At 32.8% G+C, this 17882-nt stretch overlaps 1 protein-coding gene across 1 annotated transcript; it reads left to right on the plus strand.

The window, feature by feature from the left end:
- Positions 1-1263: 1263 nt before the first annotated feature.
- On the plus strand, positions 1264-4310 carry LOC141689264 (beta-amyrin 28-monooxygenase). The gene is made up of 3 exons (XM_074493510.1): positions 1264-2342; positions 3485-3672; positions 3803-4310. Exons 1-3 carry the CDS (start codon positions 1382-1384, stop codon positions 4106-4108), a joined length of 1455 nt encoding a protein of 484 aa, XP_074349611.1. The 5' UTR covers positions 1264-1381; the 3' UTR covers positions 4109-4310.
- Positions 4311-17882: the final 13572 nt, after the last annotated feature.

The following is a 17882-nucleotide window of genomic DNA, read 5'->3' on the forward strand; positions in this document are numbered from 1 at the left end:
CAAGTCGTATAACCAAAACCCCCTTACTCCAATTATATATACTAGCTTAAATCTCGTGCGATGCACGAGTTCCCGTTAATATTTAAAATATTATTTATCCTGTTATATTATAATTTTAAAATAATTATATAAATATATGATAATTATAAATTTATAATAAAATAAAAATAATATGTAGTTTAGTAGGATAAGTATATTATATCTAGTAGTTAAACAATTTAGTTTTTTAGCGGATATATAAAACTATTTATTTAGTATTCTAATAATAGGATAAGTTGTGGCTGTAGTTTAATAGGATAAGTGGACCGTGTGTGTAGTTGTTTAATTATTTAATAGTTTAGCGGATATGTAACACTATTTATTTTATTTTTTTAATAACTAAAATTAGGGAATTACCGTTGAACCAAATTATACCTCATTCCGGTTATTATAATATAGTATATACGTATAGATAGATATGATATAATTTTCCCTCATTACCCATTCGTAATTACAATATTAGTTATTAGTCATGACGACCGAAACATTTCATTTTATCTTCTATATTCCAGTTATAATCTATACTATACTATAATAACCGGAATGGGGTATAATTTGGTTCAACGATTATTTCCTAATTTTGGTTATTAAAAAATAAATAAATAGTGTTATATATCCGCTAAAACACTAAATTATTAAACTACTACTCATATAGTCTACTTATCCTTCTAAACTACAACTACAGCTTATTCTATTATTAAAAAAATAATAATAATGCTATATATCCGCCAAATAGTATACTTATCGTACTAAACTACGACCACATGTTATCCTACTATTTTTTATAAATTTATTATTATTATATATTTATATAAATAATTTTAAAATTATAATGTAACAGGATAAATAAAATATTTTAATATTAATGGGAACTCGTGCATCGTACAGAATTTAACCTAGTAAAAATAATAGAACGAACAGAAAAGTTAATTTTTGGGCTAGAACTTAGAAATGATAACTTACCACTTGGCCCACAGATTCGGGACGAACTCGAAATCTGATCCAATTTCTGTACTCGGTGTGTTTAATTAGTTTACGTCTTTTCTGAAATTTTAAAATATTAAGGAGTGGTACAACTCTCTCTTACAACAAACGAATACAGTAATACTGACTAAGATACCTAGTTTTGGACTTATTCTTGGATTAATTTGATATTCTCAAAATTGGAAGATACCAAAATTTAATTCATTGGCATTGGTCTACGTACCTCCTCTCAGTATATGCAGCCACACACAGGAATCAAAGATACATAAATCTACCCTACTAGTTTCTTATTTAAACCCTCTCTTTAGCTACTAGCTAGTCATAGTACAGTTTCAATTAGAACCTAGAAAGGCACAAAATGGAACTCTTCTATGTCCCTCTCTTTTCCTTCTTTGTTCTTCTTGTCTCCTTTTCTTTTCACTACCTTTTTTACAAAAACAAAGACTACAATTTGACTGATGGGCTACCTCTCCCACCAGGCAACACTGGATGGCCTGTCATCGGAGAGAGTTACCAGCTTCTCTCAGCTGGATGGAATGGCCATCCAGAATCATTTATATTTGATCGTTTGGCCAAATATTCATCAAACATTTTTAGAACATCGATTTTCGGAGAGCCGGCCGCAGTTTTCTGCGGCGCAGCCTGTAACAAGTTCTTGTTCTCGAATGAAAACAAACTAGTAGAGGCATGGTGGCCTGACTCTGTCAACAAAGTCTTCCCTTCTTCTCAACAAACATCTTCCAAAGAGGAGGCTATTAAAATGAGGAAAATGCTACCGGGTTTTCTTAAACCCGAAGCGTTACAAAGATACATAGGTATCATGGATGGAATTGCAAGGAAACATTTCGAGTCCGGTTGGGACAACAAAGATGAAGTATTGGTATTTCCCCTTGCGAAAACCTACACGTTTTGGATCGCTTGCAGACTTTTTGTGAGCGTTGAAGAGCCTTCTCAAGTTGCGAAACTTCTAGAGCCATTCAGTGCTATAGCTTCTGGAATCATATCTGTACCAATAGATCTACCTGGTACACCATTCAACAAGGCCATAAAATCGTCCAAAAAAATTAGGGCAATGCTTGGTAAAATTATAAAGCAAAGGAAGATCGATTTGGCTGAAGAGAAGGCATCAGCAACACAAGATATATTGTCACATATGTTATTAACAAGTGATGAAAATGGTAAATTTATGGATGAATCTGAGATTGGTGATAAAATATTAGGGTTGTTAATCGGAGGGCATGACACTGCTAGCTCTGCATGTGCATTCATTGTCAAGTTTCTAGCAGAGTTGCCTGAGATCTATCAAGGGGTCTACAAGGGTAAGTTCTTCGGAATTCATTTTGACTTGTGTTTCCAGTTTTTTCAATACAATTAATCACTCAACTCAATTGCCTTTTCCTAGGGATACTACAAGTAGTACTTTTATAGTACTAAATATATAGTGAGCAAATGTAACAAATTGATTATGCAGAAAGACGTAGGTGGATAGGAAAGTATATTTAATGGAATCATGAATATGTTAATGCAAGGAGTGAATAATGTGATCAGCTCATGCAGAAAACAATGCACGAGGAGTCAACTCTCGTAATCAGAACCTTTATTTGTTAGCCTTACCAAACTTCGAGAAAGCTTACCTAAATCTTGATACAAGTTAACTTGTGTACATTTATGTGAAAGTTTGTCTTTTACTGAAATTATATATGTTATGTTATTTATATCATAATAATTAAATCCAAAAAATAATACACACTGTGATATACTAAAAAGTAAAAAAGGACATAAATAAAAGGGGAAGTAGAGAGAGTAAACACACACATGCTGCAAGTAGCACATACCACTCGTGTTGAAAAGTATCTAGAAAATGATTAGTGAGGTTTTAGTTTTAACTGTTTACTCAACAATAAACATGATAGCTATTCTCGTAGTTATCGACTCTAGACAAAGCAGGCTACAGAATTATTAGTATTTTTTTCTTTGGAATGGAATCTTTTAATCAAGTACTCAACTAGACGACGTTAGCTGGAAGATACATGAATTTTCTTCTTTACTTTACATGGATGTTAAAATAATGCATTAAATAGTAACCTGTAATAACAATGGAGTGTTAATTTTACTTTATCCACTAATATATTTTCACCAAACGTAGGGAAACGTCATTTTCTGATCAAATTTTTTATTTTTCAGAGCTCAAAAGATTTAAAAAGACGAAAATATTCCTGCATTATTTTTCTTAATTTATTTTTATTGTGTATATACGGGCAGATTTGTTATTTAGTGCTTTAATAATTCTGAAAACAAAAAATGTGACCTGAAAATAGTATTTCCCAACTTTAGGTACGTATCAATCATGTTGCTTGAAGTGGGAAATGGAGATTATGTTTGTGATTATTAGTTAATTAGTTTTTTTTGTAAAGCTAATCATGTGACCATTAATAATTAAATATTTTTGTGTGATGATTAGAGCAAATGGAGATTGCAAACTCAAAAGCTCCTGGAGAATTATTGAAGTGGGAAGACATACAAAAAATGAAATATTCGTGGAATGTAGCTTGTGAAGTGCTCAGACTTGCACCACCACTCCAAGGCTCTTTTAGAAATGTCCTCGCTGATTTTTCTTACAATGGCTTTTCAATCCCTAAAGGCTGGAAGGTACTTTTTAACTTACAAGATAAAAATTACGGAATCAGTGATTTCTGATGTTGACGAGATAATTTTAAAAATCGAAATTTACTCTTGTGTGCATAAATTGTAAAATAATTTTCTACTTATTGGCATGCAGATATACTGGAGTGCAAATTCAACCCATATAAACTCAGATGTATTTCCAGAACCAATGAAGTTTGATCCGGCGAGATTTGACGGGTCCGGGCCTGCGCCGTTCACATTTGTGCCATTTGGCGGAGGACCTAGAATGTGTCCAGGAAAAGAATATGCGAGATTGGAGATACTAGTGTTTATGCACAATCTGGTGAAGCGGTACAAATGGGAGAAAGTTATACCTGATGAGAAAATTGTTGTTAATCCCATGCCTATTCCAGCTAAGGGACTTCCAGTTCGCCTGTTTCCCCACAAAGTTCAAGCCTAATAACCTACCCTTGAATCTTGATTATGTTTTAATTTTCTGTTTTATCAGTACCCAATAAGCTTATGAAGTCTATTTGGTAGGTGCAGCCAGCAGGTTGTTTAGTTCAATTTGAAATGCTTGCGTGAAAATTATATTCTTGTACTATTGCATGTTTTAGTTTCTTATTTAAGTGTTCCAATTAATTATATATTGGTTTTGGCCCTGCTGAGTCTTGATCGTCAAACCTGACCAAAATCTAAGGTATGTCTAAGCTAACAAAAAATATTCAGATATACCTTAATCAAGGTATCTAATGGACTATGGTTTAGTCAAATTAAACTGGTCATTCATAATCACACTTTATGTTTGATTTAGACATTGAACTATTTCACCTACTTGAGATTGACTTTAAGCTAAGGAACGAAAATATTGAAAGATAAACAACGACTAGCTACTTGGGTGATTTTAGTTTGAAGTTCACTAAGATGAATATTGGTATGTTACAAATATATCTTGTTAGTTTTAATATATTTTGACTTGCTGCACTGCAGGTGCTTTGATCATATATTTATATTTTTAAATTTTTAAATTTTCTTTCAAAATAAAAGATAATTATTTTAATTTTTATTAAGAAAAAAATTAAAATTAACAAGGCACAAGTCAAAATGACTTGCATAATAGATCAGTCATCAGAGGCTACTTTCTAGTAGCTTCGGGTGAGAAAACCTGTCATACCACTTTTGAACGTTATGTTGATTTAGTTATGTATTTTAGTTATATATGTCTTTTTACTGATTTTACTTGGCGCTCAAAGTTATTAATTTATTTTTTAAAAAAAAATGCAAATTCATTCCCATAAATCTAATTGAAAATAGATATATAGAACATGTTTTTAGTGACATATAAAAAAAAATTCTTTTAGCAGGTCGTCAAAATTTGACAATTTTGATCGATACTCCTCATAATTTGGTTGATAAAGACTTAAAGAGTCAACTATTGTCAATTAGTGATGTAATGTAATTGTATGTTCATTTGAAACAAATTTTGAATGTCTGACATTTTTTTAGTTAACTCGAAGATGCACCCAGGTTCATGAAACCTATTGATAAAACAATTTTTAGATAAATTTGTAAAATCTTAAAGCTTCTTCCACATATTATTAACTTCAGAATTTGCATAACTATTCCCCACAAATATATATTTTCAAGACATCAGACCTATAGTCAAATAATCATTAGAAAATTATCATTTGTTATACACTGATCCTTAGCTTATCGTACTTCATCCGTCCCAAAATATAAGTTTTTTGAGTTTTTATATGTATTTTAAGGTAAATTAAAAGGATAACTTCATAAATTATTTTTCAAATTTTCTTTTTCTAAATAAAAGTGTATATATTAAATTTTAATTTAAAAAGAAAATATACAGAAATACGACTTTTATACAGTTTAAAATACGCGTAAAAAATTAAAGCAACTAGTATTTTGGAACAGCTGATTAGTATAACACTGGCCGGCTACGTATAGAGAGAGCAAAATTTTTAGCCTATTTTCCTGTGTTTGCCTTGTATTTCTAATTTATCGAATTACCTCCCCTCAATTCCTATAAAAAAAGGTTGATTGTATTTTTTTTGACAAATTTAATGAAGATTTCATCTCTTTTATATATAATAAGAGCACATCACCTTACCATTACACCACACTATTACTTAATTTTTTTATCATACACATAATATGTGAGTGTCATAAATAGTGACAATTTATTTAACTTTAAATATGATTACTAAAATATTTGCATAGTTAGTTTTAAACAATTGAATTTGAGATTTAAAATTAAGTATAATACATAAACGGACCATTGCCTTATTTATTAAATAATTTTTAATTTGAAAAATATGTTTCATGTTATATAATAATGTTATAAGGAAAATGAAGAGATAAAGGTTGCTATAATTAAGATAACCATATGAAAGATTAAGAGTCGTCTATTAATACATAACACTCCCCCTTAGATGACTCATAAGAACACCATACATCGTTAAAACCTTACTAGGAAAAACCCTGTGGGAAAACCCTAGTGAAGAAAAAAGAATACATGTGTTGCACGTGTAATAATGAGCGTATTATATCTCCCCTTCATTTTGACATTACTATGAATATCAACATAGATCTCGAAGTCTGTACATCCCGATCATGTATACTAATTTCTCGAATGAAGTGGTAGGAAATGTCTTTCTGAAGAAATATGCTGGATTCCTTTAATCATCATTCATTGCACGTGATGCTGCCTCGTTAAAAATTTCCTGCAACAATTAAATTCATAGCAAAAGAAAATCTCCACTATAATTTATTTAAATTTTTGATTCCATATTTATTTCCGCCTGCAAAATTAGCTTAGAACTTTATAGAATAGGTTAATGAAGATTGAATAAAATTATAATTTTGTAACTTTAAGATTAACACGCCCTTAGAGCGAGCGATCCCTTAACAATGAATACTAACCGAAAGCGGAGTCTTGTTTTAAATAATAAATTTATAATTATGTCAAAACATGTTTTAGTTTACTTAGATACGGTACTTCAGGACCGAGAATTTCTTTCAAGTGTTCGCAAAAGTTAGTATACTATTGTGTATTTATAATCCTTCTGGGATCCACATATAATAATATATCATTCATCCAAGAGTAATTCTTCTTAATATATACACCAAAAAATACTTTATCACATAATATAGCATGGAGTATCTTTATTATGAGGCGCAACTAAATTTATTATCAACTAGAAACACATTATAGTTTTCATCTGCTCTGGTCAGAGACTTTAAGAGTTGTCCTTATAATTTGGTATACATTTATAACATGTATTTTGTGAAATAATTTTATGTTGGAATGCTGGTCCGAATCCTCTTTTCATTTGAGGAGGGTACATTCTCGAAAATTTGTTGGACTGCTTCCAGAAGTAAAGATCCTTCCGGGATAATCATTGTCAAGTGGGTTGTTAGGTCCAAAGGTATCGTAGAAGGGGGGGGTTGAATACGATACCACCAATTAATTGCGATTCAAAACAAATTCTTATTTTATGCTGGGAAGTAAAAACACAATACAATTCAAGGAATATATTTCGATTAATATAAACCTTAATGTTGCTACAATCTAATCAATTGATTAGCTTCTACAGAAATTTCAACAGCATAACAGTTACAAAGTAATTAATATGAACTTGAATGCTACGTAATGCTCTCCATAAAAGCTTCTCAATTTGCCGGTGAAAAATCTATTTGAATGAATGCTGAGATTTCTGTTTTATTGTAGACTTAAAACCAAATTGAATACGTGGCTTCTTCTGGTCCAAGCATTCTAATTTGCTGCACTTCAAAATAACCCAAGTCCCTAGTAGTCGATTGCAGTAGTCGATATTACCTTGTGTAGAAGTCGAATTCAAGCCTAGAGAGTGAGACTTGCCTTAGAATTAAACACAAGTACCTACTAGTCAATTTTCTAAAGCTCAAAATTGACTAGTAGAATCTAGAAGTCGATTTCTCCTTGAATTGAAATGCTAGAAGTCGAATTGTATCCTTAAGAGTGTTTTTGACTTAGATTCTTCAAGCAGCTTCACACTAGTCGATTTCTAAAGCTCAAAATCGACTAGTAGAATCTAGAAGTCGAGTTTGGCTTGTTCTTGCCTTAGAAAATTTTCTACAATGCACTCCATTCGACTACTAACTCCTTAGAATCGACTAGTAGATTTTCTTGAATTCCATAAGTCGATTTTTACTGCTAGAGTGCTCTTTACTTAGCCAAATCTTTATACATGTTATTTGCTTGACCAACAACTCTTGGAATGTTGACTTGAATCCCTTTTGAACTTGATCTTGAATTCACTTACCACTTCTTTTGTAGACTTGAATGATCAATCCCAGAATGCTGACGCTTAGTGCACTAGTCTGGTTCACAAACGACTAGCCCTGAACTGAATATCCTTATCCTTTCTGATTATTCCTTGTTAATGAATTCTGACTTGAGTTCTATAGATTATTTTCTACTGGAATCACTTGATTTCTATACTTGAATCTTCAACTGTATTAAAACAACAAGTCCTCTGATTGTTTATTCTCCACAGAGGCCTGATCACTGAATGATCTTCTTTCTATGACTTCAAGTAGACTTGCACTTTTAATACTGTGTTTTGATTCTTGTATGTGTCTGATCATTCTTCTTCTGGATTCCTTGTGTAGACGTAGTATTATTAACATGTCCTGTTCTAGTGTTGTTATTGTGTTGAGTTATCACGTAACTGTTAATACAATTACGCAGTCTCACCAACAATCTCCCCCTATTTGATTGTTAAACTTAACAAACAAATTAAATAGAGAGGATAACTCAACTAACAACTAGAAAAAGTAATGTACCAGGACTTGTAAATAATGCTACTAGTTTTCTGGATCAAATACCGCATTTCCAGATTTCTTAAGTAACTGGAATGAAAGATGCTTGTTCCTTTGGCACTGAACTGATCTTCAAGTAGTTTCATCTTCATTTCCTTGGTTCTTCAACTCTCTACCAGATAATACTTCTCAGTCTTGAAGTAATCATCAGCAGTTTCTTTTATACAACCACATTTCCTGTTGAGAAGCGCATATCTCTCTTGCTTCTCCCCCTATGAGAATCAACTGCTTAAAGGAGATCACCTTTGTCTACCACCTCTCCCGTACAATAGGATCCGCAGATAAGAACTAATGGTACTCCCCTTTTGGAAAACAGGTACTCCCCTTATGAAGAACAGTGATGAACCAAACCACTTCTTCTGATCACTAGGAAATCTCCTTTGTGTTTACCACCTCTCCCGTACAATAAGATCTGTAGTTACAAACAACAATGGTATGGTGTAGTGTACATGTGCTTTACCTTTTTCCTCCTTCCTACTATTTCTCCCCCTTAGTTGAGAAATCCTCCAAACTATTATATAAGCTTTTATCTCCCCCTTAGAGAAGGAATGTATGTTGTTGTCTGAAGGAGTTCTCATATGTTACTTGGTTGGAAAAGAAATAACAAGTCATAGTCTGATCAACCATGTCCCTTTAAATGCTAATTGTGAGCTCCCAAAGGTCTCGAAGTATTCTAATCCAATATGTAAATGTTAGCTTCCTAAGAGTTAAGTTCCAATCATAAGCAGAATCGAGACCCGAAGTATCAAGAACCATATTTAGGGATAGGGAATGGGATATGGTGTACCTCACAAGTGTTTCACTCTTCTCTCCACTCGTGTTTACACTCATTCTCACAGCTCCAACATCCAGCGGTACCTGCAAGGAAAATCACCTTAGCCATCCTTAAGGAGGTCACAAGTGGTGCAATGGGAGTTCGAAAATCCCCATCCTCGTTAGACTCGTCAGATGAATCTGAGTCATAATCTACAAGTTGCTAGTTTTCCTTTTAGGGTTCCAGATTTGAACTCTGGGAAGGTAAACAATGATCCAAAGAATTTAGCATAAAGATCAAAGTTTCCTTCTAATGTTTGTGAAGACATTTCCTTATGACTCATCAGGAAATATCTAAATCATTGTCAACAAGTTGTCGATCTGCACCTATGTCAGATCCACTATCCGCAGATACATCCAAGTTTATTAGTCCTGGGGAGGTAGACACTGACAACTGACATATGGCTATTGGATCAGTATCCTCTCCTAACACCTGTAAAGGCAATTGGTCCATTAAAGAACCTTAAACAATCGAATCTAACCGTAAAATGGTCGAAACTCTTGTTTTCGTCAACTCAATCTTTTTATGTGTAACCTTTCGTTGTGCATCAAGAATTGTTTATATTTAAGGTGGTGACACTACATCGGATACCCTGGCCGACAGGCGAATTTCAATAGACGCACCCTGTTGAGAGGATGAATCTAGTAACTGTTTTGTGCCTTTTCAGCCATTACATCTTTTTGAGAAGATGTATGGGGGCTAGCAGTTGTCTTGGTTTAAATGCTACTCATCTTTATAGGAGACAGAGTTGCTGGGTTGACGTCAGAACCTTCCTTATGTGGTGCACTAAGGCACTTTCTCCCTCACGCTCATTCATACATCATTTTAGGGGTAAGAGAGTGTTGGTTAGTTCTATTTCTGTGTTTGTCTTTACAGTCCGGGATAAAAGTTGTGGGTTTTCAACCTTATGACTATAATGAAATAAGGCCATTGGAGGCTAAACCTGTTTCACAGAACATATGGCACTATAGAGATAAAATACACTTAAGATCTATAATGAATGAAAATTATGCATTTAATCTTTTGAGAGAAATGATGTACAGTAGTGATTTCACAAGATTTTAATGAAATAAGCAATCACCAATGTAGAAAGAAGTTTGATTTTCTCCTAAAACTGTTCGAGTGCACAAGTCTATTTTTATGCCTAAAAGATAAATGATTTGATAAGACACAGACTGATGACCTAGCATTATTAAGAAGAGAAAGAAAGATTTTGTCTTTCAACATGAATGAGTTTTTGTAAAAGCATTGATCACTTAGGATAAAGTCTAAGCAATTCTCATTCATATCGAAAGCTCCATAATCTATCTTTATAAGATTATAATCAACAAAATTGTTTATTGATAAATAATCTTAATAAGACTGACTATGCTACTGATTTCAAATTGTAGTGAATCTTTCAGATATAGCAACTCATATAAATTCACTAGAACTTAAAATCTCACAATTATATGCAACAAAATATTAACAATATATCAATGACTGATACTTGTCAAGTACTTTAGATACCAATAATTATGTTGCATCAAATTTTAAATATTAAAATAAGATATCAATGAATTAAATACCAATTATCTATCAAAAAGACATCAGCATTCAATTTCATATATCATACAATTGTTAACTCCTAACAACTGTAATATCTCAAACAATATTGGTTCGATAAATAAAGCAACATTAACCAACATTGTCTTGTTTGCAATCTTAGAAAAATGTTCTAAGTTCCATATACTTTGATTCATTGAGTATTGCATCTATTATCAAAGTGTTTACGAGTTTGAAAATAAGTATAAAAATTACTCTAGGTGGACAACATATGGTTACTTCTAATAAAGCAAAATCTTCATTGACCATAGTTGTACTTCAAGAGATATTTTTACACTTTTTTATATTAGTATAAGTGACTGAGGATAAACATTGATTACTTAGAGGAGTTTTAAGTAATGTCACAAATACTAACACTACACAATTAGTTCATAGTTAAACTCTTAACTAAATATCATTAACTGATATAAGTAAAAAAATTACACACAACTAATCATGCTACAATCATATTCTGATTTCAGTGAATTCTTGAGATAAGAACATTTCTAAATTCACTAAAACCAAAATCTCATAATTAATTTATAACACATAAGTTACAGTCAATATACTATATATCAATTGTTGACAGATTTAGTTATAATCAATCATGCTGCTTATTTATTTTAAGTTAGTTTGAATTATGGAGCAAATAAAATCATTGAATTTCTTCAATTTCCATAATCCAAACTACCCAAAATAAATATTAAATAAATAAATACTAAATATCTATGAGTTAGATACTAGCACTTAAATATTTTCATAATTATCCTTGAATAATCACCAATAGAAAATACTTTCTAAGCATATAAAATATTGAGAGTTTTATACACATAATCTTAGAAAATACTTCAACTTTCAATATCAGTGATTTTAGAAATAAGCATTGATTATTTAGAACAAAAATTCTAAATAATATCACTAATACTAAAAGTACCACAATTATTCGTACATGATACAAATAACCATGCTGCATATTATTTTAATATACTTCAAATTATGAGACTGATATGGAATGGAATTGTCTACACTCATAATTTAAATCAATTAAAATAATATTCAAACTTAATGCTATAAAACTTAACTACCACAAATGTATATGACATTGTAATCATGATAATCAAGATAGTAGCACTAAGTACGAGGTACTGGATTACTGATAAATTCACAAGTTAACTATTGAAGATTTAATACTTGTGAACTTATATTAAGAATTTCTTATAGATGGGATTTCCAACTAATATGCAATCAATGATATCCCACATTTACAAACCAGTCTTGAAAATTAACTTTATCAAGTGATTTAATAAATGTTTATGTCAGTAACTCTTTAACTAAAAGACATGCTCTCGAATTAAATGATACCTGGTGTGAAGGTGCCTTGTGATAGAGTGTTCACAGAGTTGTTGGATTTGAAGTTGTTTCTCATCATAACAAGAAATTAATCTTCTTCCACGAAGTTGACAGCTTCCTGAGATGCTTCTCCTGTCACTTAAGTTGACAGCTTCAGAGATGCTTCTCCTGTCTTTCTTATAACCTGCATAATCTGTATCTATATAGCCAAACATTTTATGCATAATATCTTTTAGGGTACTTTACTCCAAGAGTTGGTAGTCCCTTAAGATATCTAATAATCTTGTTAATAGCTATACAATTGGATTCTCTAGGATCCACTTGGAACCTTGCACATTGTCATCTTGAGAACATTACATGTTGTCTATTAGCATTTGAGTAAAGAGTGAGCTCGTCATACCTCTATAGCTTGTCATTATACATGAGTTGCACTGATCAAGCTTTATTGGTTTCTGTTGGTAAGTAGTCTTGGCATGTTCAGAATCTTCCAAATTTTGCATCTTCAAAAGATCCTTAACTTACTTGTATTGCCATCATTCTTTTGGTTTACTTGTGCTCCTAAAAGAATTGTTCTTTTGGCTTGCTTGAGCTCCTAAAAGAATTATTCTAATAGCTTGCTTAAAGTAATCCCAAAAAGAATTGCAACCTGTCCAACACGCTCCTCCATACCTACTCTGCAATTACTTAGCAAATAATCATGCACAAGTCTTTGTTAATAGACCAACATATAACATTATCATTATATCAGAGCACATATATAACATTATGTTTGTGCCTAGTGATAAGAGAGTTATTAATATGACGACTCTACTAGTTCATATTAAACTGTAACTTCAGTTAGAGTGCCATACCATGTCCTTGATGATTGTTTGAGTAGTATACTAGTTCATACCAATCTGAAGTGAGCTTGTGAAGAAGAGACATATGTGGTCCAATAGGTCTGCAACTGCAAAGTCCATGAACTGTTGTGCATTGACTTCCTCTTTTGACTCACCAACCAGGAGTGCACTTGTACACATCTACTAGAGTTACTATTATAAACCCTATTTTTGCCTAAACCAAAAAGATTTACAAAACCCTAATTCTCTCCATCTCCTCCTCCTTCATTACATCGTTTTCTTGGTGGATACCAGTGGAGTGCTTCACACTTGAGGAGCAGCTGCTAAGGATCTCCGTTCATCATTCTTGGATCGCTATTAAAGACCTCCATCTTTCCATTAACATAAAGCTTCTTAAGGTAAACATACTGAACTACGAATTAAATATTATTTTTCGCATGGATCTTGCGGAGGGTTTCATTTTTTTTAAGATTAAATTTACGTTTTCGCTGCGTTTATGTGCTAAAAACCCTTCATCAACAACCTTCCCGAAGGATGAGCGAAAGAGCGTGCCCCAATCGCCGCCTTCCCAAAGCAAATAAACAAATTCCTTTTTCCAGTCTAAATTGTTATCAGGAATAGACTTCCCGTTAACGATATGAGGGATGGTTGAGCGTTGATTTAAGGTAACCCACCCTAGATTCTTGTCGGAGCTATTTTTGAACTGAAAAATCTTCTTGAAAACTGCGATAGAGGGGGCACATTGTGCTTGGCGCATTGCGATAAGAAACAAAGGATTAGCCTCCAAGCGTTGGGAGAAAGCTGGCAGGGGTTGATCCTAACATCTGCAAGAAGAACTTGGATGAAAGGGTGGAAGGAAAACCTGATTCCAGCCCAGAGTGTGTCCTTGAAGACACATAAAGAATCTTTCTTCCAATAGCAAGCCCTGTCCATGGCGCTTGCGAAGATCAACTTATAGGGCTTTTGAATCTTGAACACATTGGTCAATTTCTCCAACTCCTTGGCATCATGGGACGTGCTGATGTGATCAAATGCGTCTAGATAAGCATCAGAAGGGTACTCATCTCCCCGGGTGTTGATCATATCGATCAAGGTTTCCTTGATCGAATGGAGAACTCGCTTGACTTTCTGGCCAAGTTCATTTTGGCCAAACGAGCTATTTTCTTGTCTGCCATCTGAAGAATGCAGAAAAGAACAAATTCAGGCATGAATTTATGCATGTAAAGTGTAGAAAATTTATATGAAACATAGAATTAAAGCACAAATATGGAAAAACTATTGAAGATGTTGAATATACCTGTAAGTCTTACAGATTGGAGGTCTTTAAACTGAAAACTAAGCTGGATCGCTGAGATTGCCGGAAAGACTTGAAGTTTTTAGAAGAAGCAGGAAATCAAGGAGTAAGAAATGAGAAGTGAGGAGAAAATGACTCAACTCACTCCCTTATATAGGCAAGTGGAAGAAGTTGAAGGGACAAAAAATCCCATAAAAGTTAAAGCCCAAAATAAAAAGCCCAATTTCTGGAACTTTCCAGAATGTTCTTGAAGAATCTTGAGAATTCTAAAAGAATATTGAAGGCCCAATACAAATTGGATTAGGAAAATCAATGCCCAACCAAATTGGATTAGGAAAATTAATACCCAATCCAAATTGGATTAGAAAAATCAAGGCCCAAATCATAGGCCTAATACAGATGAAGAGCCCAGTCCAATGAGGTTTGAAAAACACATTGAAACGGCCATGATCCAGGTCGAATTCACGGTCGTGAATCTTGTTCAAAAACCTTCGAACAAGAGCCCGATAAAGACCCCAAAAATCGACCAGAATCAAGATCGAGATCTAAGTCGTGATTTTTGCTCGTAATGCTTCGATCAGGAGCCTTGAAAACACGACCAGGAACGACCATGAATGAGGTCGTGATTTAGGTCGTGGATCCTAGTTGAACCACCATGACTAGGAGCCACAGAATCACTCAAACTTAGGCCAGGATTAAGTCGAGGTTCTGCTCCAAAATCCTGATCGTGAGGTTTCGAATAGGACATAACTGTTAGTGTGTGTGTGCCCTAGAGACAACACTATTATGTTTATGTTATGAAATGTTTGGATTATTAATTATGATTATATGTATTATTCTTTAGTAATTTACTATATCTTTATTTTCTGCGATAAAATATTAGATTAATAAATGTCCTTGGAATATAGTATATAATGTATATTATCAGATTTGCATTTAATAAATCTATATCTCTAAGTACATGACTAAGAAATAAGATTATGAGAATAATATTAATATTTCTAAAGGTCCCTAGTCAAGTATTATTGTTAAGGCACGATAATAAATACGTTGAGACTAGTGTGTTTGTTGACTGATGATCACATCTCATTGATCATAGGTATGGTGATACTAAAGTCAAAACACAGGCACATGTATTAAAATACATGGTGTTAGATTGACCCGTTGTGAGATACTACATGTTTAAAGTGTCATAAGTTAATCTCACAGTGATAATGATGTATTAGTCATTAGACCTGAAATTATTATATTTTTATTACGAGAATTAATATACTTTGATACTATTGAAAGTTATCCTTGACCGGGTAATCATAAAAGTAGATATTGGGTATATTATAAATCGTATGAGAAATATGAATGATCTAGATGGGATTTAGCCCTCCTATATTAAAGGAGTTATATTATTGGCCTCTTGATTGAGTAAGACTATAAAATGCATGGCTGTGCTCAAATACTGATTTGTTTAATAGTTTACTCATTAATCTAGGAAAGAAGGATTAAACGTTAACAGAGGATGACATAATGCATGCCTCGAGTTTGATCTATAATATAAGGCTAAAGGGATTATATTACATTGTACATTATTCACGAAAGGTTTAATTGAATCACCAATTATTATTATTACTTGGGGAGCAATGATGTATTACTAGATGTCACTCATTGTTTATAATTTATTGTCAAAAAATAAAATTATAATAATAACCTAAAGGGTCACACACAAAGAACGTTTAAAACGGAGTGTTATTTAAATTATGAATTTAAATATTTTATTGTTATTAATTTGAATTTAATTGTTAAATTAATTAAGTGAGACTTGATTAATTGTATATATATTAGAATTCAAATTTAATAATAATATAAACCCAAAATCAGAATGAGTCCTTTTTAGAAGCCCGTTATGATTAGGGTTAGGCCTAAATCTCCTCTCTCCCTATATATACATTAAGATGTATTTTTTTTGGGTTAAGAAGTTAATCACGTTTTGAGAAAAAAACCCTAGCAGCTATACATCTTAGAGAGGCTAGAGAGAGAGAGAGATAAGGCGGCAACTAAATTGGCTAGTATCGGCTCCGGTGATCGTTGGACGGTCGGACGTTCGTGTGGATACCTTTGGAGAGCAGATCTTCGAAAGGAGGGCTGCTGTGTTGGTTCATCAAGATTAGAACGCCCATTACAGTCAGAAGGAAAGCTTTATTAAGGTAAACATCTATTCTCCATAATTATCCAGTCATTATACATAGATCCCGTGGTAGGATTCAAATTTTTTTTATTTTTCCGTTGCGTTTAATGTTCGAATACCTAACAATAACAAGGAGCAAAAACTTCGACCAGGATCCTGGTCGAATTTGTTCGACTAGATCCCAGGAGCTGGGCAAAATTTCGACTAGAATCCAGGTCGATTTATCGACTAGGATCCTGGTTGAAAATAACAAAAAAATTGAAAAAAATACCCCAAAAATTAAGGAATTAAAAGAGTAATTCTTAAAAATTACTAAAGGTCGGGGGCGTTGGCCCCGAACCCCCATCGGGGACCACGTGATTAATATCGCATTAATTATACCCGGATTGGGCTGACAATAAAAGCCCATTTTAAAAGAAGCCAAAACCTTGAATATTAATTAATATGGGTAAAAGACAGCTAATAAGTAAAGTCCAAATAAGGATAAAACTCATTGAAGATTGGCCTCCAAGAAATCTCCATGCTGATAAGGAATCAATTTCCTGCATTATAGGACTCCAAAGTCCACTCTAATCTGAGACCTGTCCACCAAGTCTCCTAACCTAACCCAATTTAAAGGCATCTCATGCCTATATAACGGGTCTCACCCCACAAATCTCTACGTTTTTCACTTAATCCTTGGCAAATAGCAAGGTATGTAGGCATCTTGTGAAAGGCAGATTGAGTCACGAGACACGAGAGCAAACCAAATCGAGTCTCGAAACTCACGAACCCTGGCAATAAATACGACTTAGTTTTTAATCCATAACAAATTCTTACCTAGACTTATTTATATTAATATAATTGTTGCTTGTATTATATAAACAATATTTTAATATTTTTTTGATATCATTTAAGAATGTGTAATTATAGTTAATTTCTTAATTGATTACCTATTGTGTTTATTATATAGATTGTTAACTATTATAATGGACTATAGAATAGATGAAATAAATATAGTATATAATATATTTATTGAATTTATATTTTACATTTTAAATGTAATAGTTTTTTTATTATTATTAATATTTTAATTAATATAATTATTATTATATTTCTTCCTCGTTTTTATGTTTTTTAGGATTGAATTACTCTAAATTTTTTAAAAGACAATCCGTCCGAGTTTGCTCTAAATGAGACCTGTCCACCAAGTCTCCTAACCCTAACCCAATTCAAAGGCATCTCATGCTCTATATAACTGGGTCCTCACCCCACAAATCTCTACATTTTTCACTGATCCTTGACAAATAGTAA

This window comes from Apium graveolens, chromosome 10 (genome assembly GCF_009905375.1).
Source record: "Apium graveolens cultivar Ventura chromosome 10, ASM990537v1, whole genome shotgun sequence".
NCBI lineage: Eukaryota > Viridiplantae > Streptophyta > Magnoliopsida > Apiales > Apiaceae > Apium > Apium graveolens.

Bases quoted from the DNA above. Each gene is read 5' to 3' on its own strand.
- LOC141689264 (XM_074493510.1), top strand. From the start codon at position 1,382: ATGGAACTCTTCTATGTCCCTCTCTTTTCCTTCTTTGTTCTTCTTGTC. The intron at 2,343-3,484 runs GTAAGTTCTTCG...TGTGATGATTAG, and splicing joins CTATCAAGGGGTCTACAAGG to AGCAAATGGAGATTGCAAAC. The intron at 3,673-3,802 runs GTACTTTTTAAC...ATTGGCATGCAG, and splicing joins CAATCCCTAAAGGCTGGAAG to ATATACTGGAGTGCAAATTC.